Source organism: Geotrypetes seraphini, chromosome 5 (assembly GCF_902459505.1).
Source record: "Geotrypetes seraphini chromosome 5, aGeoSer1.1, whole genome shotgun sequence".
In the NCBI taxonomy this organism is placed as follows: Eukaryota; Metazoa; Chordata; class Amphibia; order Gymnophiona; family Dermophiidae; genus Geotrypetes; species Geotrypetes seraphini.
The window spans coordinates 107662707-107690539 of NC_047088.1; the positions used below are offsets into that span (position 1 = coordinate 107662707).

At 45.3% G+C, this 27833-nt stretch overlaps 1 protein-coding gene across 2 annotated transcripts in view; it reads left to right on the forward strand.

Moving 5' to 3' along the window:
• The window catches only part of SRCAP (Snf2 related CREBBP activator protein), an 891636-nt gene that overhangs the window by 718990 nt on the left and 144813 nt on the right, over window positions 1-27833 (forward strand). For both annotated transcript variants that reach the window (XM_033945009.1, XM_033945008.1), the window contains exon 28: window positions 11090-11259. In XM_033945009.1, the coding sequence (XP_033800900.1) occupies window positions 11090-11259 (170 nt within the window). The remainder of the gene's footprint in view (window positions 1-11089; window positions 11260-27833) is intronic.

Below are 27833 nucleotides of genomic sequence, written 5' to 3' on the forward strand. Positions count from 1 at the left end.
TTAGAATATTACAAAATCTCCCTCATATACATTCTTAATAACTCCAATGGAGATAGGTAATGTGTGATGGGAAAATCTAGGAAACAAAGATTTTTAGCTTTTCTATAATTCTCCATTTTTTTTCCATCTTGGCATGAACCATTATACTATCTTTGACGTTAGCAAAGGCAATACTCTGTAAATTACTCACTGATTTATCCAATTTATCTAATTTATTTCCTAGCTGTTATTCGAGTTTCATGCTCATTCATTTTAACTGCTGTATCAGAGGAGAACTGGCACAATTTCAAAACTGTATTTTGCAAAGAAGACTCAATTCTATTAACAGTTAACCATACATCAATTAAAGTGACTACTTTTTCTTTAGGGAGAACACTCAGGCTTGGTTCCTCAACCATTTGTGCAGGAGTCAAACCTTTTGTTCCCACCATACCAGATTGATCTGAAACATTAAGTCCAGTTATATCAGACAGTTGTAAGGAGTAGGTTACATCCTCAACCTTGAAGAGTGTCTCTACTTTTCCAACAAAACTTAATGGCTGGGGAGGTGGTGATGGCTCCCCTGAGGACAGGGAGGCAGAGTGTATACCTAAAGTTACCTGCTCTTCCAACTGTGGCAATGAAGAAACCATAAGATGCCGATCAATTGGGCCCACACTTGAAGCTAGTAGATGGATTTTCACCTTTTTTTTTGCCCATGGTGGAAGGAATTGATACCAGTCCGCTCTCAGTTCCTCACAGGCTCAAAAGGGGCGTGTCCTGCCCATTTGGTCCCGTCCCTTCATGCACATGACTGCGGGCCGTGTACTGCGGCTTCCCTTGATTTTAAAGAGCCTCAAAGGACCCCTACGCCAGGTCTGCTGCGGGGCCTACCTGCCTCCAATGAAATGAAGAGTGCTGCTTGTGGCACTGGTGGTTCCCTTCACACGTCTTCCCTTGATTTTAAAGAGCCTCAAAGGACCCCTCTCGTTGCGCTGGACGCCGAGACTGCTGCGGGGGCTGCCTGCCTCCGATGAAATGAAGAGTGCTGCTGGCGGCTGTTTGGTTTGGTTTCTCATTGTTGATTTAAATTGCCTTGATTATTGCTATAATAGATTTTCCAGGTAATAAACTTTTTCATTTCCAAGAATTGCCTTGATGATGATTTTTTTTTAATAAAGCAAACTAAACTGGAGTCTTATTTAAAAACTAGTCATTAAGCCTGTTACATTAACGGGTGCTAGAATATATGTCTGTCTTTCTGTCTATCTTTCTGTCTCTCTCCCTCCCTGGCCCCTTTCTCTGTCTGTCTTTCTGTCCCTCTCCCTGCCCCTGTGTTTTTCTTCCTTTCTTTCTGTCTCCCTCCCGCTGTCTGTCTGTCATTCTTTCCCTCCTTTTCCCTGTGCAGCAGCAACAGCATTTCCCTTCTTCCACCCCCCCTCCACTTTCCTGTGCTGAAACAGCAGCGGTATTTCCCTTCCCCTCCAGGTCCCTGTGCAGCAGTAACAGTATTTTCCCCCCACCCTCCCTGCCCTTCTCTTACCTTGATCTGGCCTGCTCCGTTAGGCCCCTCCCCCTTCTTTTACTGCGTTCTGTCCTGCTTCGATCTGGCTTGCTCCGTTCGGCCCCTCCCCTTCCCGCGGTCTAGCCTGCTCCATGCCCCTCCCTTCCCTTATTGCGTTCCTGTGGCTGGAGTCCTCTTCTTTGTCGGCCCCCCTTCCCTTCCCGCGGGCTGGCCTGCTGCAACCGAAGGTTTTTTTTTAAGTTTAAAAGTGCCACAGCAGCTCCTCTCACGATCCCCGCCAGCGTCGGAAACCTTCTTCGACGCTGGTGTGGCTCGTGAGAACAGCCAACACTGCAGCTTTTAATTTTTGCTTGAGGAGGTGGAGAGCAGGGAGTCCAGCGCTGCAGGCCAGTCCTGGCGGCCACAGAGACAGGGAGCGATATATGCGCGCATGCGCACTCCTGCCGCCACAGACCTATTGATCAGAGATCACGGAACACGCAGGTAAGAGTGCGCATGCGCGGCTAGGGTTTTATTATATAGGATACTGGGAGTAGTGGTTGACAGGTATCTCTTTGGCATACAAATAAAAGTTGTTAAAGTTTGTTAGATTTAAAAAAAAAAAAATTAAGACTTAATAGATACTACAGGACAAGTTCAGATTAATAGTGCAGTCTCTTAATTTTTTCTCTGATTGATTATTGTAATAAATTATCACTGGATTTTACTAAACGGTGCTAGAGGTTTTTAGCTCAGACCAGCGAGATAAATGCTCCAATGCTCATAGGAATTCTGTGAGGTCAGAGCATTTACTTTGCCAGCCCGTGCTAAAAACTTCTGGTGCCGTTTAATAAAAGGAATCCTATATGTAGGATGAAATCCAGGAAAAGTTTCAGACCTAACAAAATACTGCAGCTAGTCTTATACTTTGTATCCCAAGTTTTGAAAGGGTTACTCTGTTTTTTAAAACTGCATTTGTTGCCAATGAAGGCTAGAGCAGTTTGAGCTCTGTACTTTAATCTTTTCTATTATATATAGTAAAGCACCATATTATATGAATAATCTAATTTTACTACCCAATCATTATTGCATTTTTTTCGGTGACAGGACCCTCCTTTTAGAATGCACTCCCCTCTTATCTTCAACATGAATCCACTTTGGATAAATTTAAATTTGAGTTAAAAACCTTTTTATTTAACAATGCATTTTGCCAGTGTTCTTACTTTACTCATTGAAGGCTTTCTTCTACTATTGCTCTGAGATGACCAGGGTGCTGGCCTGCATGGACAGATGGACAGTACTCCTTATCTTCCCTTTCTTGATCCTATCTATATCCTATCAGTTATTGTATTATTGTATTTATCTTTAATCCCGTACAGTGTTCTCCTCAGAAATTTTTTCCAGGCGGATGGCATGAAAAAATAGCCGGGTGGGGCGGGGTGGAATGGGGAAATTTGGTGGTGGGGAAAATTAAGTGTGTACTATTTTTATTAGTTAATTATTATTAATTATTTTCCAATGCTCAACATGACTTCCTTTTTTAAGGTTTGACACTTGTGCCAGAATATTTTTACTAAATTTAAAAAATATCTAATTCTAGAAGTGAATAATTAGATATTTGCCCTCTTTCAAATGGTATAGAGGTTTAAAAAAGGGAAATGCATTAATGAAGTCATTAGGTTCAATCTAGCCATTTATTTCTGCATGAATTTAAACAACTAACAAAAAAAGATAAATATAGCTAATCCAGTCATACAAGAAATGGCTCTACAGCACCTCTAATAATGTTTTGATCACTAGGTTCCTTCCTAAGGTCTCACTGAGGATATGAAATAGATGCGATCTCCACTTCCAGACCTCTTCCACATAATTTATGGAGAGGTGTTTACTGAGCCTTGAAGGAGACCTGTGTGATTGTACTACAGCAAAATAAAAAAGTAGCAGATTAAGATCATAGTGAGAGCTAGGGCAAAACAGTTTAGGTAAAGATGCAGATAATAATTAGCTGCATTAAAATATTTAATATTTGCTTGTCATTTGAAAGCTGCTTTATGTTAATACAATTTTAATTATTTTTACTGCCGGGGGGGGGGGGGGGGAGAACACCACTTATGTCAACAGTAAAGTTAGAATATGGTCATTAAATCCAGTGTCACCGAGTGGTTAGGAAAGCAAAAAGAGAATATGAAGAGAGACTGGCGGGGGAAGCAACAAACTTCAAATCATTCTTCAAGTACGTCAAGGGGAAGCAACCAGCAAGGGAGGAAGTGGGTCCCTTGGATGATGGAGACAGAAAGGGAGTGGTAAAAGAGGAAAAGGAGATAGCGGACAGGTTAAACGAGTTATTCACTTCAGTTTTCACGAGGGAGGACACAACCAACATTTCGGAACCGGAAGAGATCGTAACAGGAGATCAGGATGAAAATCTGGTCCAACTAGAGGTGAGCAAGGTGGATGTCCTCAGGCAGATAGACAGGCTAAAGAGCGACAAATCGCCGGGTCCGGACGGCATTCACCCAAGGGTACTCAAGGAACTAAGGAACGAAATAGCTGAGCCACTTCGACACATATGCAACCTATCCTTAAAAACTGGAGAGATGCCGGAAGACTGGAAAATAGCAAATGTCACGCCCATCTTCAAGAAAGGCTCAAGGGGAGACCCAGGAAACTACAGGCCGGTGAGCTTGACCTCGGTCCCGGGAAAGATGATGGAAGCACTGATTAAAGACAGCATCTAGGAACACATCGAAAACATTGGGCAGCTAAAGCCGAGCCAGCATGGCTTCTGCAAGGGCAGGTCATGCCTCACAAACTTATACTTCTTTGAGGGGGTAAACAGCCAGGTGAATAAAGGAGAATCTATAGACATCATTTACCTTGACTTCCAAAAGGCATTCGACAAGGATACCACATGAAAGACTGCTAAGGAAGCTATGGAACCACGGGGTGCAAGGGGAGGTCCACCGATAGATCAAAAACTGGCTGGCGGACAGGAAACAGAGGGTTGGAGTAAAGGGCCATTACTCAGACTGGCAATGGGTCATGAGCGGAGAGCTGCAAGGGTCGGTGCTGGGACCGCTCCTGTTCAATATATTTATTAACGACCTGGAGGCAGGAACAAAATGTGAGGTTATTAAATTTGCGGATGACACCAAACTATACAGCAGGGTTGAAAACACGGAGGACTGCAAAGATCTCCAAAAAGATCTGACAGCGCTGGAAGAGTGGGCCAAAAAGTGGCAAATGAGCTTCAACATAGGGAAATGCAAGGTCATGCATGTAGGGAAAAAGAACCCGATGTTCACTTACAAAATGGGGGGATCACGCTAGGGGTGAGTAACCTTGAAAGAGACCTAGGAGTGATGGTAGACACATCATTGAAGGCGTCGGCGCAGTGCACCACAGCCTCAAGGAAGGCAAACAAAATGTTGGGCATCATTAAGGGTATCACGTCCAGGACGAAGGAAGTCATCCTGCCACTGTACCGTGCAATGGTGCGCCCGCACCTGGAGTACTGTGTCCAGTACTGGTCGCCGTACCTCAAGAAGGACATGACGGTACTTGAGAGAGTCCAGAGAAGAGCAACTAAGCTAATAAAGGGTATGGAGGACCTCTCATATACTGACAGACTGAAGAAGCTGGGGCTTTTCTTCCTGGAAAAGCGGAGACTTCGAGGGGACATGATAGAAACCTTCAAGATCATGAAGGGCATAGAAAGAGTAGACAGGGACAGATTTTTTTAATTATGGGGAACCACAAGTACAAGGGGGCACTCGGAGAAATTGAAAGGGGGAAGGTTTAGAACAAATGCCAGGAAGTTGTTTTTCACCCAGAGGGTGGTGGATACATGGAACGCGCTACCAGAGGATGTGATAAGCAGGAGCACGCTACAGGGCTTCAAAGAAGGTTTGGATAGGTACCTGGGGGACAAAGGGATTGAGGAGTACAGATAGGAGTAGAGGTAGGTTATAGGGATAGGATTAGAAGATTAGAGGCAGTTACAAAATTAGTCAGGGACACTGTTCAGGCAATTAGGCCTTGAGTGCGGACCGCTGGGCAAGATGGACTCTGGTCTGCCTCAGCGGAGGCAACTTCTTATGTTCTTATGTAGCCAGTGCTGATCATTTTTTAACAACCCTCTCCTCTATATAAAAAAGTTATTTTTAGTAATAATCCATGAGTTACACAACAAGGGTGCACCTAGGAAAAGGCAGCATCTTAAACACTGCAGTAAACACTAGAACACCAACACAAGCATTGTAAAACTAAACAAGCCAGATCCTGCACAGTCGATGCTAACAGAATACCATATCCTTTTCATACACACAGAACACAGATACACCCTTGCCCAATATGGAATAATCACAAACTAAAAATAGAAATATGTATGTAGACAAAAGTTAACACCACAGAAACAGTGACGTGTCCCCTAATACAGCGCAAAATATAAAGACAGTAGATGTAAATTTGAAAAAATTGCTACATAACAATCACCACTTTACAAATTAACAAATAGAAATAAAACAAATAATGAGAAATAAGAAAATACCATTTTATTGGACTAATCCATTTTTCAATTAGTAGTAATTAGCTTTCAGAGGCCAAAGCTTTCTTCAAGACAGTACAGTATACTGCTGTTATGGTATCCTGTCCTGACCTGAGGAAAGGGGTTTAGTCCCAAAAAAATTGCTTTATTTCCATTTCCTATTGATAAACTTCAATTGAAACAGTTACAATACTACTTGTTTCTACATAAAGCAACAAAATTTTTTCTACCTTTTGTCGTTTTAGCTTTAATCATCTTCTTTTCGCTCTCTTCTTTCTATTCAGCATTTGTCCTCTCTCCCTTCCATGCAACATCTGTCCTCTCTCTTTGCCCCTTCCACCCGGCCTCTGCCCTCTTTCTCTCTACCCCTTCCATCTACTGTCCACCTCTCTGCCCCTTGCATCCACTGTCCACCCTATCTGCCCTTTCCATCCAGTGTCCGCCCTCTCTCTCTTTTCCATATGGCATCTTCCCTCTTCAATAAACTGTATATCCTGTGCCCTTTCTCTCCTTTGTACATGATTCATTTCAGCTTCACTCCCTCTCCATTTTTTTGTCTCGGCTCCCTCCCCTATATTCTGGCATCTCTCTCTTCTCCTTTCCCTGCCCCCATGCCCTGGCATCTCTCCTATCACAAAGAATACATCTGTTCACTTACTCAACAATAAAGGCCTGCCACTATAAAAGATTCCTGCCCAGAACCCTCACCTTCCAGGCAGGCAAATGGAACGATTGGCTGAGTAACGTTATCTCACACTCCTCAACCTACCTCAATTTTAGAAAATTGATAAAAACGAGTTTGTTCAACGATTTGTAAACTAAGAATTCTATAGCACTGCAAATTCAACCATTAACCTTAAGAACTTTATAGCTTTCTACTTCTTCCATTATATAAGATTGTATAGATCTCTTTGAATTGTTGACCTCTACGCTGATTGTCCTGCGCTTCTTGATGTAAACTGCCTCGAACTTTTCATGGCTTTGGCGGTATATAAAAATAAAATTATTATTATTATTATCTCATCTTCTCCCTCCTTGCTCTGACACCTCCTCTCCTTCCTTTCCTTCTGGTCTGGCATTTTATGTCTCCTTAGTTTCCCTTCCCTCCCCCATGCCCTGGTATCTTTCTCCTCTCATTCCATCTCCCTCTTCCACTCCATTATCTGGCATCTCTTCTCCTTCCTTTCACTCCCTCCTTCCTTCCTTCCACATGGTCTGGCATCTGTCTCCTTCCCTCCAGGGCAGGATTAATTCTTTGAGGGCCCCTAGGCACACAAGTATACTGGGGCCTCCCTGCCCCGCCCACACCCCACTCATACCCCCGCCCCATTTATCTGTTTTTTTATTCACTTCTATTTCTTTTTTTTTTAATCCAAAACAAACAAAGATTAGTATACCAGTGCAGTTTTTCTTCTATGCAACTCCCAAACATTTCTGAACAAATCCCCCTTCTTTCCTTTCCTACCTACTTATCCAGGACTTTAACAATGAACTCTTTCCATATGTATATAAGTGTTCAAATATGTGGTAAAGCAGTAATACTATCCAAAATATAAGTATATATTAATAACCAAGTTTACAACGCCTCTCAACTGCCTCACTCGACTTCAACCAACTGTAACCCATATGTATGTATAAACAACCAAATCTGTAACTCCTCTAGTATGTTCCACTCCATATATGCTAACTTGTAATAAAACAACAAGGCAAGCAGTCCACCAAAGAATCCAACATGAAACAAAAGAAGATTGGCAGCAAATAAAGAGATTCAAATCAGGTTTATTCAAGGTGCTCCCAAGAATCATGCCCGATGCATTTCGCCAAACAAGGCTAGACAGCACTAACAGAAAACCATGTCTTTCATACACACAGAACACAGATACACCTTCACCCAGTATGGAATAAGTAATCACAAACTAAAAATAGAAATATGTTGATACGGCAAGAAGCCAAACTGCATACAGTGAAACACCATAGAAACAATGACACATAGCCCCCTAATACTCTACAAAATATAAATATAGCAGATGTAAATTTGAAAATACTGACAATCACCACTTTACAAATTAACAAATGGAAATAAATCAAAAATTGAAAATAATATACCATTTTATTGGACTAATCCATTTTTCAATTAACTTTCAGAGGCCCTAGCCTCCTCCTTCAGATCAATATAGTATACTGCTGTTACATTATACTGTCCTGACCTGAGAAATGGGATTTTGATCTCTAAAAGCTAGTAAAAAATGTATTAAAATGAGTCCAATAAAAAGATTACCTTATTTTCTGCTTATAAAAGTTTTTTCAATACAACTACAATACTATTTTATTCTAAAGGAACAAAAAAATATTTTTTCTACCATCTTGTCTTTACTCTCTTCTTTCTAGCCAGCATCTGTCCGCTCTCTGTCTTCCATGCAGCATCAACCCCTTCCATCCACTGTCCACCCTCTCCCTGTTCCATATGGCATCTTCCCTCTTTATATGCTCCTTCAATAAACTGTCTATCCTGTGCCCCTTCTCTCCTTTGTGCATGATTGATTTCAGCTCTGCCACCTCTCCATTTTTCTCTCTTTGTCACCACCCCATCCCATATGCATTGGGATCTCTCCTTTCTTTCCTTCGCACTCCACAGTCTGGTATCTTCCCTTCCCTGATTCTCTGGCATCTTTCTCCTTTCCTTTTCTTCAATCTCTCCCTCCCCCTCCATGCTTTGACATCTCCTCCTTCCTTTCCCCCTTCCGTTTCCCTTGGTGTGGCATACCTTCCTCCTTCCCTCCATGCCCTGGCATTTCTTCCTTCCTCCCTTCCCTCCAAGCCCTGGCATCTCCTTTCATTCCCTCATCTTCCTTCTCCCTCCAGTTGGGTACAGCAAGTCTCTCCCCCTCTGCTCCCTTTCCTCCTTCTGTCACCCAAGGGCTGGCATCATGAACTTCTTCGAGCAGCAGCAGCATTCACAATTCGCTGCTGTTGCCGGCTTCGGGCCTTCCTCTCTGTCGGGTCCTGCCTTCATGGAAACAAGAAGTAGGCAGGACCCGGCAGAGAGGAAGGCCTGAAGCCGGTAACAGCAGTGAATTGTAAATGCTGTTGCTAACTGAAGAAGTTCATGACGCCAGGCCGAGCACCCAGGGCAGACTGCTATTCTCCCCTTCCCCCAACCGTCCTATCTCTCCCTCCCATCGTGAGACTCTAAACAGCATCGCTTCACTCTAAGCAGGCTGCTTCGCAGCTTTCTCCTGCCTGTGATTCCCTCTGGCGCGTCCTTACGACAAAGACCACGCACCATTTTAGTAGCCTTCCTCTGGACCAGGGAACTCAAAGTCCCTCCTTGAGGGCTGCAATCCAGTCGGGTTTTCAGGATTTACCCAATGAATATGCATTGAAAGCAGTGTATGCACATAGATCTCATGCATATTCATTGGGGAAATCCTGAAAACCCGACTGGATTGCGACCCTCAAGGAGGGACTTTGAGACCCCTTCTCTGGACTGACTCCATTTTTTAAATATCTTTTTGAAGGTGCAATATCCAGAATTGTACACAATATTTTAAATGAGGTCTCACCAGAGTCTTATAATAGCTTATTTTATCAGGTAACATCTATATGGAATTCTCTTTCACTCTCTTTAAGACAAATATCTAGTTTTACTGTGTTTCAAAAATCGTTAAAAGCATATTTATTTAGGAAATTTGTGCTGTGAGTGGTTAAATATGGATTTGATAGAATTCCTGATGGTTGTTTGGTCTTTCTTTTGTCAATTGTGTTGAACTCTAGCTGGTATTACCATGTTTCCCTGAAAATAAAACAGTGTCTTTTATTCATTTGAGGCCCAAAAAAAGGCACAAAGTCTTATTTTCGGGATATGCACATGATCATCTCTCCCTCCCTCTCCTTCACCCCAATTCTTCCTCTTTCCTTTCTCTCCCCCACATATGCAGCATCTTTCCTCCCATCCCCCTGTGCAGCAGAAGTTTGCCTAGCTTCTATCCTTCCCACCCTTCCATCCCTCGTGCAGCCTTGCCTAGCTTCTATCCTTCCCTCCCTCCCATCCCTCGTGCAGCATAACTCTTGCTCAGCTTCTAACCTTCCCTTCCTCACATCCCTTATGTGAGGAAGGGAAGGTTAATCCTCTCTTATTCACATTGCAAATATCTTCCTGTAAACAGCTTTAATCTCTTGTACCCTGTCCTAACCATTTCGTACTGTAACCTGATCTAAAACATTTGCTTCATGTTGCAAACTTCCTGTTTTCTCATTGCATATATCTTCTTGCAAGCAGCCCTAATCTTATATATCCTGTTCCAAACATATGTATCTTGTTGTAAACATATGTATCTTGTTGTAAACATATGTCTCTCGCTGTAATCACTGCATTCTCTCACTGCACGATTCTTGTTGTAAACCACTTTGAACTTATGGTATAGCGGTATATAAGAAATAAAATTATTATTATTATTATGCAGCAGAACCCTTGCCTAGTTTCTATCCTTCCCTCTCTCCCATCTCTTGTGCAGCAGAACCCTTGAGACCCCCCTCCACCACGCAGCCAAACCCCTGCTGACCCTCCATCCTTTCCTTCCCGCCAACTGCGAGTGAGAGCCTTACCTTCAAACAAAGCAGCGTCGGGCCAGCAGCACTCTAAACAGACTGCTTGGTCTTGTCCTTCAGGGATTTCACTCTGCTGCTTTACTGATGACATAATCAGTAATGCGGCAGAATGAAATCCATGACAGACAAGGCCAAGCAGCCTGTTTAGAGTGCTGCCGGCCCAAATCTGCTTCAGTTAAAGGTAGGGCTCGGTCGGAGAGGGAAGGATGGAGGGTCAGTAGAGGTTCAGCTGCACGGTGGGGTGGGGAGGGCCGGGTTGAAGAGTTGCCGGCAAATCCCGGGACTAGGGCTTATTTTTGGGGTAGGGCTTATATTAAGACCTACCCCAAAATGATGCTAGGGCTTATTTTGGGGGAAACATGGTATGTGCTTTACAAATTTCTTTTATTGTAACTGGTTCCTATTTAGAGATTTAGCTCCTCTGCTCATATTTCCCATTTTTGCTTTTGTAGGGAAGCTTCAAACACTTGATAGGCTCCTGCGGCAGCTGAAGGTTGGCAATCACCGAGTATTGATCTTCACCCAGATGACTCGCATGCTGGATGTGCTGGAACAATTTCTCAACTACCATGGACACATCTACCTAAGGCTGGATGGCTCCACTAGGGTTGAACAGAGACAGGTATCCAGAATCCATAAGGAAAAACCTTCCTTGCTTCTTCTGAGTACTGTTGGCATTTTGTGTTTTAATTTGTAATGCCATGCTCAAGATGTATTCTCTAACTGATTTTTTTCTAGCAGTTAAATGATCTTTGACTGACTTTTCTGGTTTATTTTAAGATTTGTATTTCTTTGTTACCCTTCATTAATATGAGCACCCACTTCCCAGGCATGCATCTTTATTGGTTTTTAATGACTGCATGCTCTATTACAGGGGTGCCCACACTTTTTGGGCTTGCGAGATACTTTTAAAATGACCAAGTCAAAATGATATACCAACAATATTAAAAAAAATATATACAAAGCACACACTACGCAGAGAAAATGTTAATTATCATTAATATTCCAAAGTTTTTTCAAAGAGGTCAAGGCAGATGACTCTATGCAATGTCACCTCAGTAACAACTATACAAAAATAGACAAATATACCCCCCCCTCCCTTTTTACTAAACCGCGGTAGCAGTTTTTAGCGCAGGGAGCTGCGCTGAATGCCCTGCACTGCTCTCAATGCTTATAGGCTCTCTGTGCTAAAAAACTCTATTGTGGTTTAGTAAAAGGGAGCCACAGTGCAAAATGTAGACAGCAGATATAAATTCTCAAAATGGACACATTTTGATCACTAAATTGAAAATAAAATCATTTTTCCTACCTTTGTTGTCTGGTGATTTCAAGAGTCTCTGTTTGCACTTTCTTCTTCTGACTGTGCATCCAATATTTCTTCCCTTCTTTCAGCCTACTGTATGCTTCCTCTCCTCCAGACCTCATTCCCTCCCCCAACTTTTTCTTCCTCTCTCCCTGCCCCTCCCCTTTCTTTCTTTCTCCCTGCCTCCCTTTCTTTCTTTCTCTCTCTCCATGCCCCCTTTCTTTCTGTCTCCCCTTTCTTTTTCTCTCTCCATTCCCCCTTTCTTTCTGTCTGACTGTCCCCCTTTCTTTCTGTTTCCCTTCTTTCTTTCTTTCTGTCTCCCTACCTGCCCCCTTTCTTTCTTTCTGTTTCCCTTCTTTCTTTCTGTCTCCCTACCTGCCCCCTTTCTTTCTGTTTCCCTTTCTTTCTGTCTCCCTACCTGCCCCCTTTCTTTCTTTCTGTCTCCCTGCCTGCCCCCTTTCTTTCTTTCTCCCTGCCTTCTCCCAAGCCACTTCCGCCGCAATTGGGGAATAGGCCCCCAAGCTCTCCCTGCTTTCTGACGCAGAAGTGTCGGGCCGACCAGCATTCCTCTTCCCCAACGTCAATTCTGACGTCGGAGAGGAAGTTCCAGGCAGTGATTGGCTGGCCCAGAACTTCCTCTCTAGTGTTAGAATTGATGTTGGGAAGAGGAAGGCTGATCAGCCCGGAGCTTCTGCATCCTATTTATGGCATCGGGATGCAGGTAGAACTTTAAGGCAATGCGAGCTGATCATGATCAACCTTTTGGGCACCCCTGCTCTATTACTTTAGAAAAGATGCTCCAATATTACCAACTCTAATGGCAAATCTATTGGATTTTGAGGGGTGGAGGTGTGGATTGATTGGCAAGAAGAATCATATAGGAAGGGATTGTCAATTTGGGGAAAACAAGTTCTGTAGCTTTATCGATAGTAATTGAATAGCATATTTAGCAGATTTGGAAAAATATGGGACAAGAGCAGCTATGAAGGACCTTATATCTGCCACATGTTTGGTATATGCCATTATCTTTAGGCACAGTCTGCTTAGTGTTCCTAACCCTGTCCTCGAGGACCACCAGGCCAATCGGGTTTTCAGGATAGCCCTAATGAATATACATGGAGCAGATTTGCATGCCTGTTACTTACATTAAATGCAAATCTCTCATGCATATTCATTAGGACTAGCCTGGAAACCCGATTAGCCTGGTGGTCCTCAAGGACAGGGTTGGGGACCACTGGCTTAAGGAGTGTAATAGACCTGACTTTTCATAAAGAGGGTGAAGAGAGAGAGTACTGTAGGGCATGTCAGCTCCTTTTCTCAGAAAAGACTTCTGGTTCATTTCTGAATGTTTGTCATGGATATAAGTTTAAAAGTTTAAGAAGGAAGACTAATGTTCCTATAGTTGACTATTATTTCCAACCTCAATTGAAGCAAATCTTTAAGAAAAAAAAAAGCAAGAGGGAAAAAAAATCTAATGTGTCTGTCTGAAAAAGCTGCTGAAAACTGAAGGCAAAATGATCTGCAGTTAAAAAGTACAAAGGATCTGGTCACGTGATGGCCGGCACCTGATCGGACGCCTGATCGCGGAGCTCCGTCCTCCCTGCACCATTCGGCTCCCCTAACGCCTGCCGCCGCCGATAAATTTTTGAACATTTCAGCTCCCGCACTTCCGGGTTCGCTCCCGCTGGGCTGGGGAGCGTCTGGTGCGTGAATCACGGTGGCGGCGCGGGGGATGCCGACTCGAGCCCCGAAGGCCCCAAGAAACAGCGTGGCACCGGCTCTCAAAATGGCGGGGACACAAACGGAGGCTCCAGCGGACCGCACCTCGGTTAAGGTGCTACAGGTATCCATGCGGAACCTTTCTCAGCTTTTAGATGATAAACTGGCCAAGCTGCACGCTGCCATGGATGAAATTCAAGATGTGCTGGCTGGCCATGCGGCGCAGATCCACCAGGTAGAGGACCGGGTCTCGGCCCAAGAAGACAGAGCAGTGGTCGCCGATGGCAGGCTTGATTCCTTGGAGACCCGAGTGTGCCAACTGCTCGAGAGAGTGGAAGACCAGGAGAATAGGGCCCGCAGAAAGAACCTCCGTCTGATAGGGCTCCCGGAGTCAGTTAAAGATTCTGAGCTTCTCCATGTGGTGGAAGGATGGCTGCCGAAGGAGCTGGGCCTGGCGGAGCAGGCTGGCCCGGTGGTGGTAGAGCGGGTCCATCGTGTTGGTCAGCGTCGCGATGGAGACGGGCCGTCCGAGGCCAGTGCTGGCCAGATTCCATAATTATGCCATCAAAGCACGCCTGTTGGACCTGTTCAAGAAAAATAGATCTCTGTCCTATGAAGGGGCTAAGATTATGCTATTTCAAGATTTCTCCACCAAAGTTGCGGAGCAGCATAGGGCTCTTACGCCGTATTGCTCGCAGTTGGTCACGAGGGGAATAAGATTTGCATTTCTTTACCCCGCTAAGGTGAGACTAACTCATGAAAATCGGACTTTCACCATGAGCATGGCGGAAGAGCTGAAAAAGTTCCTTGAGAAGCTGCTGGCGCCCCCGGCGCCTCAGGAGCGCTGATGGGCGTCTGTCGTGTGATTTCGGGTGGTGTTTCTTCTATCGAGTCGCTTTGGTCATCCGACAGTGTGGTGCTGACTAGAAGAAGAAGAAGATGACGGCAGAAAAGGGCTACAGCCCATCAAGTCTGCCCACTCTGCTTACCCACCCCCTGTCTATGCCCTAATGACCCAATTTCCTTATCTTGACCCTCGTAGGGATCCCACATGGGTATCCCATTTATTCTTAAAGTCTGGCACGCTGTCTGCCTCGATCACCTGCACTGGAAGCTTGTTCCAATGATCAACCACTCTCTCTGTGAAGAAATACTTTCTGGTGTCGCCATGAAATTTTCCGCCCCTGAGTTTGAGCGGGTGCCCTCTTGTGGCCGAGGGTCCCTTGAGAAAGAAAATATCATCTTCCACTTCGACACGTCCCGTGAGGTACTTAAATGTTTCGATCATGTCTCCCCTCTTCCTACGTTCCTCAAGAGTGTAGAGCTGCAATTTGTTCAGTCTCTCTTCGTACGAGAGACCCTTGAGCCCCGAGATCATCCTGGTGGCCGTCCGTTGAACCGATTCAATTCTGCGCACATCTTTACTGTAATGTGGCCTCCAGAATTGCACACAGTATTCCAGATAAGGTCTCACCATGGCCCTGTACAACAGCATTATGACTTCAGGCTTTCGGCTGACGAAACTTCTATTGATACAACCCAATATCTGCCTTGCCTTAGATGAAGCCTTCTCCACTTGATTGGCAGTTTTCATGTCTGCACTGATGATTACTCCTAAATCTCGTTCTGCTGAAGTCCTAGTTAAAGTTTCTCCGTTCAAGAAGTACGTCCTGCATGGATTTCCGCTTCCGAGGTGCATGACCTTACATTTCTTAGCATTGAAGCCTAGCTGCCAGGTTGAGGACCAACTTTCCAATGTAAGCAGGTCCTGCGCCATATAATTCTGTAAACTGCATTCACTTACTATATTACATAGTTTGGCGTCATCGGCGAATAGTGTTATTTTACCTTGAAGCCCTTGAGTCAGATCCCCTATGAATATGTTGAAAAGGAGTGGACCCAGGACCGAGCCCTGCGGCACTCCACTGGTCACCTCCGATGTTTTAGAGAGGGTACCATTAACCACCACCCTCTGAAGTCTGCCACTCAGCCAATCATTGACCCATGCAGTTAGTGTCTCTCCTAACCCCATCGATTCCATCTTGCTTAGCAGCCTGCGGTGTGGGACACTGTCAAAAGCTTTCCTGAAGTCCAGGTACACGACATCCAAAGACTCTCCCAAGTCCAACTTTCTTGTTACCCAGTCAAAGAAGCTGATGAGATTGGATTGGCAGGACCTACCCTTGGTGAATCCATGCTGACTGGGATCCCGAAGATTCCCTTCATTCAAGATCGTGTCCAATTTGCTTTTAATTAGTGTTTCCATGAGTTTGCACACTATTGATGTGAGACTCACCGGTCTATAATTCGCAGCCTCTGCCCTGCAACCCTTTTTATGCAGAGGAACGACATTAGCTAATTTCCAGTCCAGGGGAACTTTCCCCTTACTTAGGGAGAGATTGAATAGCTCAGCCAACGGTTTCGCCAGGACATCGCTCAATTCTCTGAGCATTCTTGGGTGCAAATTGTCTGGTCCCATAGCTTTGTTCACCTTGAGTCTTGCCAGTTCACTGTAAACTTCACCTGGTGTGAACTCAAAATTCTGAAACGGGTCTTCTGTGCTTTGTGTTGTGACTCTGCCTTGATCACTGCTGCTGGGGGTCTATGTTTTGCTGCCGCCTGTGAGACCTGCTTGCGTGGCACGACTCCAGTCTATCCAGTCTCCTTGAGCTATTGGAAGCCACATCGCCTTGTTGTCCATCGGAAGAGGGGGACCTGCGCTATAGGACTTCTGGCCTCTGGACTCTTGGTTTGAGATTCTGTTGAGTGCCGGTTTGAGAGATTGCCAGTTTGTTGTTTATGCAGCTCTCTTTGCACTGTTTTGATATGTTTTCATATGCCTGGGTGTTTTAACCCTCTAGAGTTTGTGTGGGGGTTCTCAATTTAGTTTTCTGTCGGGGGGCTGGGTGGTGGATGGGGGGACGAGAGTGGTCGTGTGAGAAGGAGTGGGGAATGGAGATAGTGCTGGGGTTTTGGATGTGTGTGTGGGGATTGTTTGGTGTACGAATGGTTGAGATGCGTGGGGGGTCTTGGGGTAGGGTTGAGGGGATGAGACACGTTGGGATTAAGGTGGGAGGGGGGTTTTTGGTGGGGCAGGGGTGGGGGGGTGATGCACCTGGAGTCTCTGATCGGTACTGTAATGATACTTCAGAGGGTGGCGTGCCGGTTTGGCTGGGAGGCCGGCGCTGCTGCCCCACAGACTTGTTGTCTCTGGGGGGACTTACTTCTTACCAACTGTTATTGTGGGTTCTGTTAAGATTGCCAGCTTCAATATAGATGGCTTGCACTCCCCAGTGAAGCGCAGCAAACTACTTCAATACTGTAAAAAATTAAAAGTAGATGTTTTAATGCTTCAGGAGACTTACCTTAGCGTGACAGAACATGTTAAACTAAAGAGGGATTGGGTAGGGGAAGTAGTTTTTGCTTCATATAATTCCAGACAGCGAGGTGTTGCTCTCCTCTTCCATAAAAAGCATCCTTGTACTATTCACAAGGTAATACAGGACCTTGAGGGGCGTTATGTGATCTGGGCAGGAGTTTTCTTGGAGAAGAAATATGTGTTTTGTTCTCTTTATGCACCTAATGTATACTCTCATAGATTCTTTTCTGTATTAGTAGCGGCTTTGACGCCTTTTTCTGAATACCAATTGGTACTAGGTGGGGACTTTAACATCACGGCAGACCCACTTGTTGATTGCAAGCCACCTAAGCCTCGATTGAAAGGGGGCGAACACAAGGGGGTGAATTTTGTGCTGCACCAACTGGGTCTGATTGATGTCTGGCGCACACTGCATCCTACTGAATCTGACTTCACTTTTCACTCTCAAGTGCATGATGTTCACAGCCGATTGGACTACCTGCTGGTGGCTCCTTCTTTGCTGGCGGGTATTCCACAAGTGGTGATTGAAGATGGTGTTTTGTCAGATTACCACTTGGTTTGGCTGGAGCTTATTGATAGGCCGGGGTCCCAGGGGTCGACTACTAGTTGGCGTATGAATCCCACTTTATACGAAGATGATGAGTTTAAGGATTTCCTGGAACAACAATGGGATTTCTTTGTGAACGAAAACCCCGCTTCTGATGTATCAGAGGTGGTGTTTTGGGAGGTGAGCAAGGCGGTCTTGCGTGGTAAAATTATTGCTATACCACCCGCAAGCGCAGAGCCCAAGATAAGACACTGTTGGACTTGACACACCGTCTGGCCACGCTGCGTGGGAGTTTACATGCTCCGGGTGTCACGACAGCTCGAAATCAGTATTTTGACCTACGTAGGCAAATTAATGATTTATTGGCAGACAGAGCCCTTAGAGAGATCAGATTGTATAAATATCGCCTCCATCGCTGGGGTAACAAAGCGGGGAAATTGCTTGCATCTTTGGTTGCCTCAAGGGCTCCGAAGCGCCTTATCTCAAGGATTAGGGCGCCTGATGGTAGAGAGGTAACTGCCCAAGCTGGGATACAGCAGAGTTTTGTTGATTACTATAGGGCGCTATATGATAAGGGGACCTGTGACACAGGACAGAGGACGACTTTCTTTCAAGACCTACAGCTTCCGTCCCTGGGACATGAGCAGCGAGAGGTGTTAAATGCCCCGGTGCGAGGGTTGAAAATTCAACAAGCTATTTGGGCCTTAAAATTGGCTAAAGCCCCTGGACCCGATGGATTGGGTTCTGAATATTATAAGTTGTTGGGGGTGCGAGTGGTGGGCCCATTTCAAGCCCTATGTGGGGCTCTTAGTAGAGGTGACCTGCCTCCGCATAGACTAACTCATGCCAATATTGTGGTTCTACCGAAACCGGGTCGAGCGGAAGATCAACTGGGATCCTATAGACCTATTTCTCTGCTCAATCAAGATATCAAGTTGTTTGCTGCTATTATGGCGGCTCGTCTGGGTCGGGTTTTGCCCAATTTAATTCATTCGGACCAGGCAGGTTTTGTGCCGGGCCGCTATTCTTCTGCGAATGTGCTGAGGGCGCTTTCGGTGCTTCAAAATCCTGGACTTGGTGGGCAACACCCGGGCCAGCATAACGCTCTTATAGTTGGTCTAGACGCGGAAAAAGCGTTCGACAAAGTGTTATGGGATTATCTTTTTTGGGTTCTTCCTCAGTTCGGCATTATGGGAAGCTTTCTGACTGGGATTCGATCATTATATGCTCATCCTACGGCCCAAATCCTGATTAACGGGGAGCTTACCTCTTCTTTTGAACTCGAAAGGGGGACGCGCCAGGGATGTCCCCTCTCCCCGATGCTTTTTGTCTTGGCCCTAGAGCCTCTTGCAGCTAAGCTCCGTCAGAGCACTGACATGCGTGGTATTTGGTTGGGTTCACAGGAATTTAAAATTAATTTGTTTGCGGATGACATGCTCATCTTTCTGGGAGATGCTGAAGAGGGGGTTCCTCGATTAATAGATCTTATACAGAGATTTGGAGCCTTTTCCGGGTTGCGTATTAATTTTGATAAGTCGGAGGCTCTGGCGGTCCGCCCCCCGTGCACTCTATGGCATGATCCTTCCTTTCCGCTGCAATGGTCTAAGGGCACACTCAAATATCTGGGAATATATCTGCATGCAGATCCGGGAGTGGTCTATCGGAAGAACGTACTTGATAAATTAGATGCAGTCCGAGCTTTGTGTAAGAAGTGGATGGAGTTTCCTCTTTCGCTCCTGGGACGCGTCGCCCTTATTAAAATGGTCCTCTTGCCGAAGCTCCTATATCCACTACAAATGGTGCCCATTTGGATCAAACAGAAAGATGTGCAGGCTTATAGAGGGGTCGTTTCATCCTTTATATGGCGCTCTCGTCGGGTGAAAATTGGCTATAACAAACTGATTAGGGGGCGCGAGCACGGTGGTGTGAACTTGCCCGATTTGCGTCTTTATAATGTTGCTGCATTGTTGAGATGGGTGCATGAATTATATACGGGAGTTGCCAGGTTCGCCCCGATTGGATTCTGGTACCTTTTGTCAGCTCCGGTGTCAGTTTTTAACCTCCTGTGGCAGGGGGCGGGACCCTGCCCTTCTATGCTTCGACCCTTACGAATGGCATGGTGCATGGTGCTGGTGGCGGTCTTCCTTGGGGGGCGCGGTAGGTCCTTCGCCTTTTACGGAATTGGTAGGTAACCCTAAGTTTCCTGCTGGTTTGTTACATGCATTTTTTGCCTCAGTCCGGATGTCTGGGTGCCACTTTGTGGGGCAGGTTGATGAGGTGGGGTCGGGATCGGTCCCCTCTTTTCTGGCATGTCGGGATCGCTGGGGTTGGACCGCAGGGTCTATGTTGGCTTACTTGCAGATGCGTAGCTATTGTTTGGCGCTCCGTTCGTCAGAGGGCAGCTTGCCCACTTTCACTTCCTTGGATCAACAGTTTTTGTCCGCCCCATCGGAATTTAACACGCTCTCGGAGTGGTATAAAGTGGGGAGGGAAAGACGATCTGACAGGTTTCTTGATGCTATGGCATCGGATTGGACTTCGGCTTTGGGAGAGCAGGTCACTACTGATGAATTAGTTTTGTGTTTTCAGGAATGCGCCTCAGCCTCACCTAATGTGAGTTTGTGGGAAGTGCACCTGCAGATTCTGCACCAATCTTATTTAACGAGAAGTAAGGGACCAACGATGGGGTTATGGCCTGCTGCCCCCGTTGTCCGGCTCGTCGGGACACCTTGGTACATCACTTTTTGGAGTGTTCACATGTAGGGCCCCTGTGGATTTTTTGTGCTTCGGGAGCTGGAGAACGTTATAAGATTATCTATAGACTGGTCTTATAAGACGTTGCTGTTGGGTGTCACAGGTCCCCTGGTGGAAGCGGGTGTTAGCGATCCTGGACGGCGCTTTCTTTTAGTGGCCTTAGGAATCACTAAGAAGCTAATTCTTCGCCACTGGATTGGCACCACGCGGCCAACAGTGCAACAGTGGCGGGCTAATACCTTATCTTTGCACCACATTGGATTTGGTAGACCCCTGGCATTTATTACACACGACAGGAAGGGACTATACACATCGCTCGCGTGCACATGGAACACTTTCTAGAATAGATTATATTCTTAGCATGAGCAGGGCTTTTCTAAATGTTGATTCTGCGGTAATATCAGACCATGCGTTGATTTGGATAGATGTGAATGTAGGTTCTGGCTTACGAGGCTCAGCACACTAGCGATTTCCTAGTTACTTGTTTTCTGATGACCATTTTAAATCATATTTAACAACTGGAAGGAAATGAATGAGAAGATGAGGAAAGCAGAAACCAGACAACAAAGGTAGAAAAAAAATTTATATTTATTTTAATTTTTGCTTTAGGATATAGTAGTATATTAGTTGTGTTGATAAAAAATTTGTAAACAAAGCCCTGCCAGCTGAACATCTCTTTCTCTAGTTCAGCAATCAGAATTTTGATTTATAAGGAAGGAATAAGCTAAATTTTTCAGGACTGAGGCTTGTATGGTTGCTGCAGGATAGTAGTGACGGGGACAATGGTTGCTGGGGGTGACAGGGACAAATTTTTTCCCTGTGTCATTCTCTACTGTACATATCATGTGATCCCTCCCTAATTACCTCAGTCTTCTCTCAGTCTCCAGCAGATGTGGTGAGCTGTACCCATCTCCCTTGGTAGGGCTGTTGGAATTTGTTTAGGAATTTTTGTCCCTTTTTGTTGCCAGACTGAGCTTGGGTAGACCCTGTTTGGGGGTCCATCCAACCTCGGGGGTGTCAAACCCGGCAGGTCTCGAGCGGGGGAGGGGTGTCCCTCCCCCCCCCTTTCCTCCATCTCCCCAACATTTTTCTAGAGGTGCCTCAACAGTAAGCCTTACCCCCTGGTGGTAAGGCATATTGTTTAGAGAGTCAGTGGAGTCTGTTCTGTGGGAGAGGCAGTGTCATTCTGAAGGGTTGCTTTCCCTTTAAATATGCTGTAAATTACTGTATTTTTCAACTAATCAACACTTTTCTTTCAGCTAGGTCGCGTATGAAGCAATTGAGCACTTATCAGTGGGAAAGGTGCACAATAGAGAATGGCAAAGGGGAAATATTTATCACCTTAAGTGCCCCATCCCCTTGTGCTCATCCCCATTCCTGCCCTGTCCCCACAATCTTAGTCCCTATTCCTGCCCCGTCCCTGCGAGCTCAGTCCCCGCCCCTGCCCTGCAAACTGTCAGATCCCATCCGCACAAGCCTCGAATAGTTATAATTTTATAATGAACTTATTTTATTAAAGTATAAAGAGACAAAATTCTGTATGATTGTCATTTTATAAACACAAATAATACAGAGCAAGGATCAACAAAACCCCTGACTCCCCTTCCCTTTCTCAAATATCCCCTCAACTATTGTGAAAACTGAACAAACCAAATTACTACAGAATGCTACATAGAAAAATCAAGCTAACAGAATACTTCAGTCACACATGACGGGAATAGTGTTAGGGGAGTGCAACTAGGCCAACTGTCCACTGGTCAGAGAGAGCCCTATGCCAGCTGGAAGCTAAAGAAGCACAGCCTGGGCTTTGCAGTCCCCAGTTATGTTTAATACCAGCTCTAGCAGGATACATATTTCAAATCTGAAATATTCTAATCAGAAAATATAAAACAAATTAAATTTTTCTACCTTTTGTTATCTGGTAATTTTATTCTTCAAATCACATTAGTGTCAGGCTTTGGTTTTGGGTTCCTTCTGTCTTCATTGTGGCATGGCTGGCTCCTGAAGGTAAAATAGGCCCAAGAGGAGCTGGGAAGGAGATGCCGAGTCTGACACGGATGCAATTTTTTTTTACCATAGGAGCAAGATTTTTCACCGCTCCCACGGGACGGTAAAAGGTCTTGTCCCCATTCCTATGGTAAACCAGTTGCAAATATCTCCATTCCTGTGGATTTACTGCAATGGCCATGGTTTACCACAGTAAACAGTTCCCGTGTCATTCTCTAGTGCACAATTTGGTCCAGATGCAAGGCACTCACAGCTGGCCTGAAAACAGCTGTTCAGGCCAGTGCGGTGGAAGAGTCTCGTCGGCAGTGGTTGCCAGTGTCCAGGGCTCCCTGCCGCTAGTGCCTCGCGAGCTAGCAGAGCTTTGCAGGGAAGCCCGGTCTTTTCCTTCTGCCCAGGGAGGGATTTCCTCAGCCGCCACCGGTGGTGTGACTGGAGATTTCCTATCAGTTGTTTTTTGTCTCAGCTGAGGCCGGCTTTTGCCTGCTTTAGCATCTGAGACAGTTCAGTCTTCTCAGCCGCAACAGGCCCTGGAGGGGCTATTTGTGGCACGTTTTTGCCATTTTTCCTCAGATAGCCCCTCCATCTTGTATTTAGCCTCAGGTGCCTTCTCCCTGTTTTGACATAACAGGGACAGGTTACAGCTGGGGCAGGGAGTCCCATGGGGCCACCAGGGGGGATTTTCCCCTTCATTTTCTTTTTGCTTTGTGTAAAGCATATTTTCTGGTGGCCAGGGGTCCTTCTTGTGTCCAGGGGGACTCAGGGGTTTGTTCCCTCTGCGCCTCCTGATATTTTGATTCCTTAATTCTTTGCACATCCCCCCTCCTCCTCCCTCATCCAGGCGCCCGCATACCGCCTCAGACGAGGACTTGTTGTCTTAGGAGAGTTTTAACTAATTCATGAGGACCTGGACTCTTGGGGACACCTCCAGGATCCTCTCAAGGGGACAGCCGCTTGTACTGGGAACTTGTTTTTTTCCATCTACCAGTTGAGGAGACGCCACCTGTGACCACAAATATGGAGGACCCTCTTCTTTGGGAGATTTCCTCTGCTTCTCACTCTTGTCCAATACATCTGTTTTTTTCTGGATATTATCCTGGTGCAGTGGACTTTGCCGGAGGTTTCTTTTCGGTTTGTGCGCTCCTTGGCTTGTTTGTATCCCGTCCTGGTGGGGGATAGGACTGCCTTAAAGTCGCCAGTGATGGACGTAGTGGTCTCAACTATTGCTACGCGACATACTGTGCCCGTCGTGGCCAGTTCTGTCTTAACAGACTCTGAGGAACAAAAGTTAGAGACAATTCTTAAACAGAATTTTGATGTGTCTGCCTTGGGGGTCCAGGCAGCTATTTGTTTGGTACTGGTTGGCCGAGTGGATCCCTGACAGTGAGTCTGATGGTCAGGAGGTGGCGAAGATTTAGATGGTTGCCTCTTTCCTCTCAGAGGCCCTCTATGACTTCTTATGGACGTCTGCCAAATCCATGGCTGCGCATCGGACCTTCTGGCTTCGGGCTTGGTCGATGAATGCAGTGTCCATCACTAAACTCTTTAAATTTTCTTTCTGGGGGGTCCTTGTTGTTTTCCAGAGGTTTTGGACTAGTTAGTTCAAACTCTGACAAACTCTAAAGTGCCCTGCCTGTCTGAAGACAGTGCTTGCCAGGCTGTTCGAGGTGGCACTGCTCAGGGGAGTCTGCAAGATTTCTGCAGGTACCATCCTGAGCATGGGACTGCTCCCTACCCCGACCTCTGCTTTCTCCAGGGGTTGTTTCTTTCAGCGAATGCAGTCATGTCAGGCCCGTCGGGAAGCTGAGAATCCCTCCGCCGGTTCCCCCAATGATTCTGTGCCCACTCTGGTTCTGGTAGGTGCTCAGCTGGAGGTGATTCAGGACGGTTCTGCTCTGCAGTATGCCCATATTCTGCTAGATCATTTTCTAGCTTCTCCTTGTCAGGCAGCGTGGGAGAAGCATGTTTTTCGCCATATCCTTAAAAGATTGCTAGATCTCTAAACTGTTGTTCTGGTTCCCCCTCAGACATGTTACACTGGCAGGTACTCGATTTACTTTGTGGTGCCCAAGAAAGAGGGGTCCTTTTAGTCCATCTTAGATTTAAAGAGGTCTACAGGGCTCTCGGAGTTCTGTCTTCTCACTTGGAGATACTGCAATATGTGATTCTGGCGGTTCAGCAAGAATTTAGCCTCTCTTGACCTGACAGAGGCCTACTTGCATGTTTCAATCCGGGCCTCCCATCAGCGCTTCCTTAGTTTTGCGATCTTGGGTCAGCACTATCAGTTCTGTGCGCTTCCTTGATTTGGCCACGGTTCCACAGACATTCACCAAGGTTCTGGTGGTCATCGCGGCAGCCTTGCGGAGAGAGGGCATTCTGGTGCTTCCCTACCTGGACGACTGGTTGATTTGCTCAAAGTCGTTCCAGGAGAGCACCCAGGTCACGGCTCGGGTGATGGAGTTTCTGCAATTGCTGAGATGGGTTGTCAACCTTGCCAAGAGCTGGTTGGCCCCTCGCAGCGCCTGGAGTATCTTGGTTGTGTTTGACTAGACTAGACTGTGTTTGACTTTCCTTGGGGAAAGTCTTTCCTCCCAGAGGCCTGGGTAAGCAATTTGCAATCTCAGATTCACCTGCTTATGGCATTCCGGTGTCCTCGGGTGCAGGATTTCCTCTAAGCCTTGGGGTCACTGACCACAGACTCATTCAAGTATGCTTGGGGAGCTTATCTGGACAGTCTTTGTACACAGGGTCACTGGTCCCTCCAAGAGCAGCAATTCCACTTCAATCTCTTCGAACTCAGGGCAATTGGCAATGCTCTCAAGACTTTTCAGCATATTATAGCTAATCAAGTCCTTCTAATCCGCACGGACAATCAGATGGCAATGTATTGCATAAACAAGCAAGGAGGAATAGGTTCTCTCCTTCTTTTTCAGGAGGTTCGGAAGATTTGGCTTTGGACTATTGCTCACAACATATTCCTCAAAGCAATCTATATTCAAGGAGAGAAGAATTCTCTCACCGACAAACTCAGCAGATTTCTCCGACTCCATGAAGTGGACACTCAACTCCACAGTCTTGCATCAGATATTTTCTTTTTGAGGGTCTCCTCAAATAGACCTGTTTGCATCCCCCCACAATCACAAGCTGCCTCAATTCTGTTCCAGACAGTAATAATAATAATAATTTTATTCTTATATACCGCCAAAGCCATGGAAGTTTGAGGCGGTTTACAGCAAGAAGCGCTGGACAATCAGCGAAGAGGTTACAATCAAAGTCAACAGTACAATCTTACATAATGAAAGAATTGGAAAGCTATATAGTTCTTAGCAGAGCTGTATAGATTCTTAGTTTACAAATCGATTGAACAAACTCGTTTTTACCAATTTTCTAAAATTGAAGTAGGATGAGGAGAGCGTGATAAAGTTACTAAGCAAATCGTTCCATTTGCCTGCCTGGAAGGCAAGAGTTCTGTCCAAGAATCTTTTGTAGTGGCAGGCTTTTATTGTTGGATAGGTGAACAGATGTATTCTTCGTGTGGGCCTAAAAGAACTTGCCAGATTAAAATGGGAAACTAGGTAAGTGGGGGCCAGACCGAATATTGATTTATAACACAGACAAGAGAACTTAAACAGGATTTGCGCCTCCAGGGGCAGCCAATGGAGTTTTTGATAGTAGGAGCTTATGTGTTCCCATTTCTTCAGCCCAAAAATCAGTCGAACTGCCGAATTTTGAATGACTCTGAGTCTTAGAATGGTTTTTGTTTTTTTTAAGGATCCCAGGTAAATGATGTTGCAATAATCGAGCAAGCTTAGGATGGAATATTGAACCAGTAAGCAGAAGGATGCTGCATCAAAGTATTTTCTGATGATTCTGAGTTTCCATAGTACTGAAAAGCATTTTTTAACCACTAAATCTGTGTGAGCATTTGGAGTGAGGTGGCGGTCCAGGATGACTCCCAGGATTTTAATGGAGTGGTCAATAGGGAAGTCCTGACCATTCAAGGAGATCGATGAGTCTTTGATTTTGTCATTAGGGCTTGCAAGGAAAAATTTAGTTTTGTCAGTGTTAAGCTTCAATTTGAATTCGCTCATCCATAGTTCAATTTGCTTTAGAATGGATGATAGATGAATCTTAGTCTTGGGGGTCAGAATAGTAAGGGGAATAACAATGGTGATATCATCAGCATAGATATAAAATTTAACTCTTCCCAGCGTCTAGAGACAGATGCTTTTCTCCTAGATTGGACACACAAATTCCTCTATGCATTTCCACCAGTTCCTCTCATTTCTCAAAATGTTCGTCAAGCTCAAACAAGAATTGGCCACCATGATCCTCATTGCCCCAGACAACAGTGATTCTACCTTCTACTTCAACTCAATATCAAGGAACCAATACCCTTGCAGATCTTTCCATCTCTTCTCACGCAGCATCAAGGATCTCTTTTACATCCCATTCTTCAGTCTTTGCACCTGATAGCTTTGTACCTTTCGGGATGACATCAGCTGACACTGATCTTTCTGATCCTGTCCAGCTTATTTTGGATGCATCCAGAAAACCTTCTACACAGCAGTGCTACCAACAGAAGTTGATGTGGTTTTCTACGTGGTGTAATCTTCATCATCCTCAGTATATCTTCCGTATTGGATTATCTTCTCCATTTATCCAATTCTGGTCTTAAAACCACTTCAGTTAGAGTTCATCTCAGTGCTATCAGTGCTTTTCGTGGACCAGTCAATGGTAAACCTCTGACTGCTCATCCTCTTGTTTCCAGATTCATGAAAGGACTTTTCAATGTCAAATCACCTCTCAAACCGCATCCAGTGGTTTGGGATCTTAATGTTGTTCTCTCCAGACTCATGAATCCTCCATTTAAACCAATGTCTTCGGCTCATCTTAAATATCTCACTTGGAAAGTAGTATTTCTCATTTCCATTACTTCTGCACGGTGATTGAGCGAACTTCAAGCGCTGGTGGCTGTCCCGCCTTTTACATTGTTCCACCATGACAAAGTAGTGCTTTGCATCCATCCACAGTTCCTTCCAAAAGTAGTCACTGAATTTCATCTCAGTCAATCCATTGTACTTCCAGTTTTCTTTCCCAAGCCTCATTGTCACCCTCTTCATACTTTGTATTGCAAATGAGCCTTAGCTTATTACTTACAGCGAACTCAGCCACATAGAACATCTCCTCAACTGTCCATCTCCTTTGATCCTAACAAGTTGGGACAACCTGTGTCCAAGAGAACTATTTCTGCATGGTTGGTGGCTTGCATTTCCTTCTGCTATGCTCAGGCTGGACTGCAATAGGGGGGTCGTATTACAGCACACAAAGCTATGGCAGCTTCAGTTGCTTTCTTACATTCCACTCCTATTGATAAGATCTGTAAAGCTGCTATTTGGTCTTTAGTTCATACATTCACATCTCACTACTGTCTGGAATCTTTTTCCATATGGGATGGGATGGTCACTTCGGCTAAGCAGTATTGCAAAA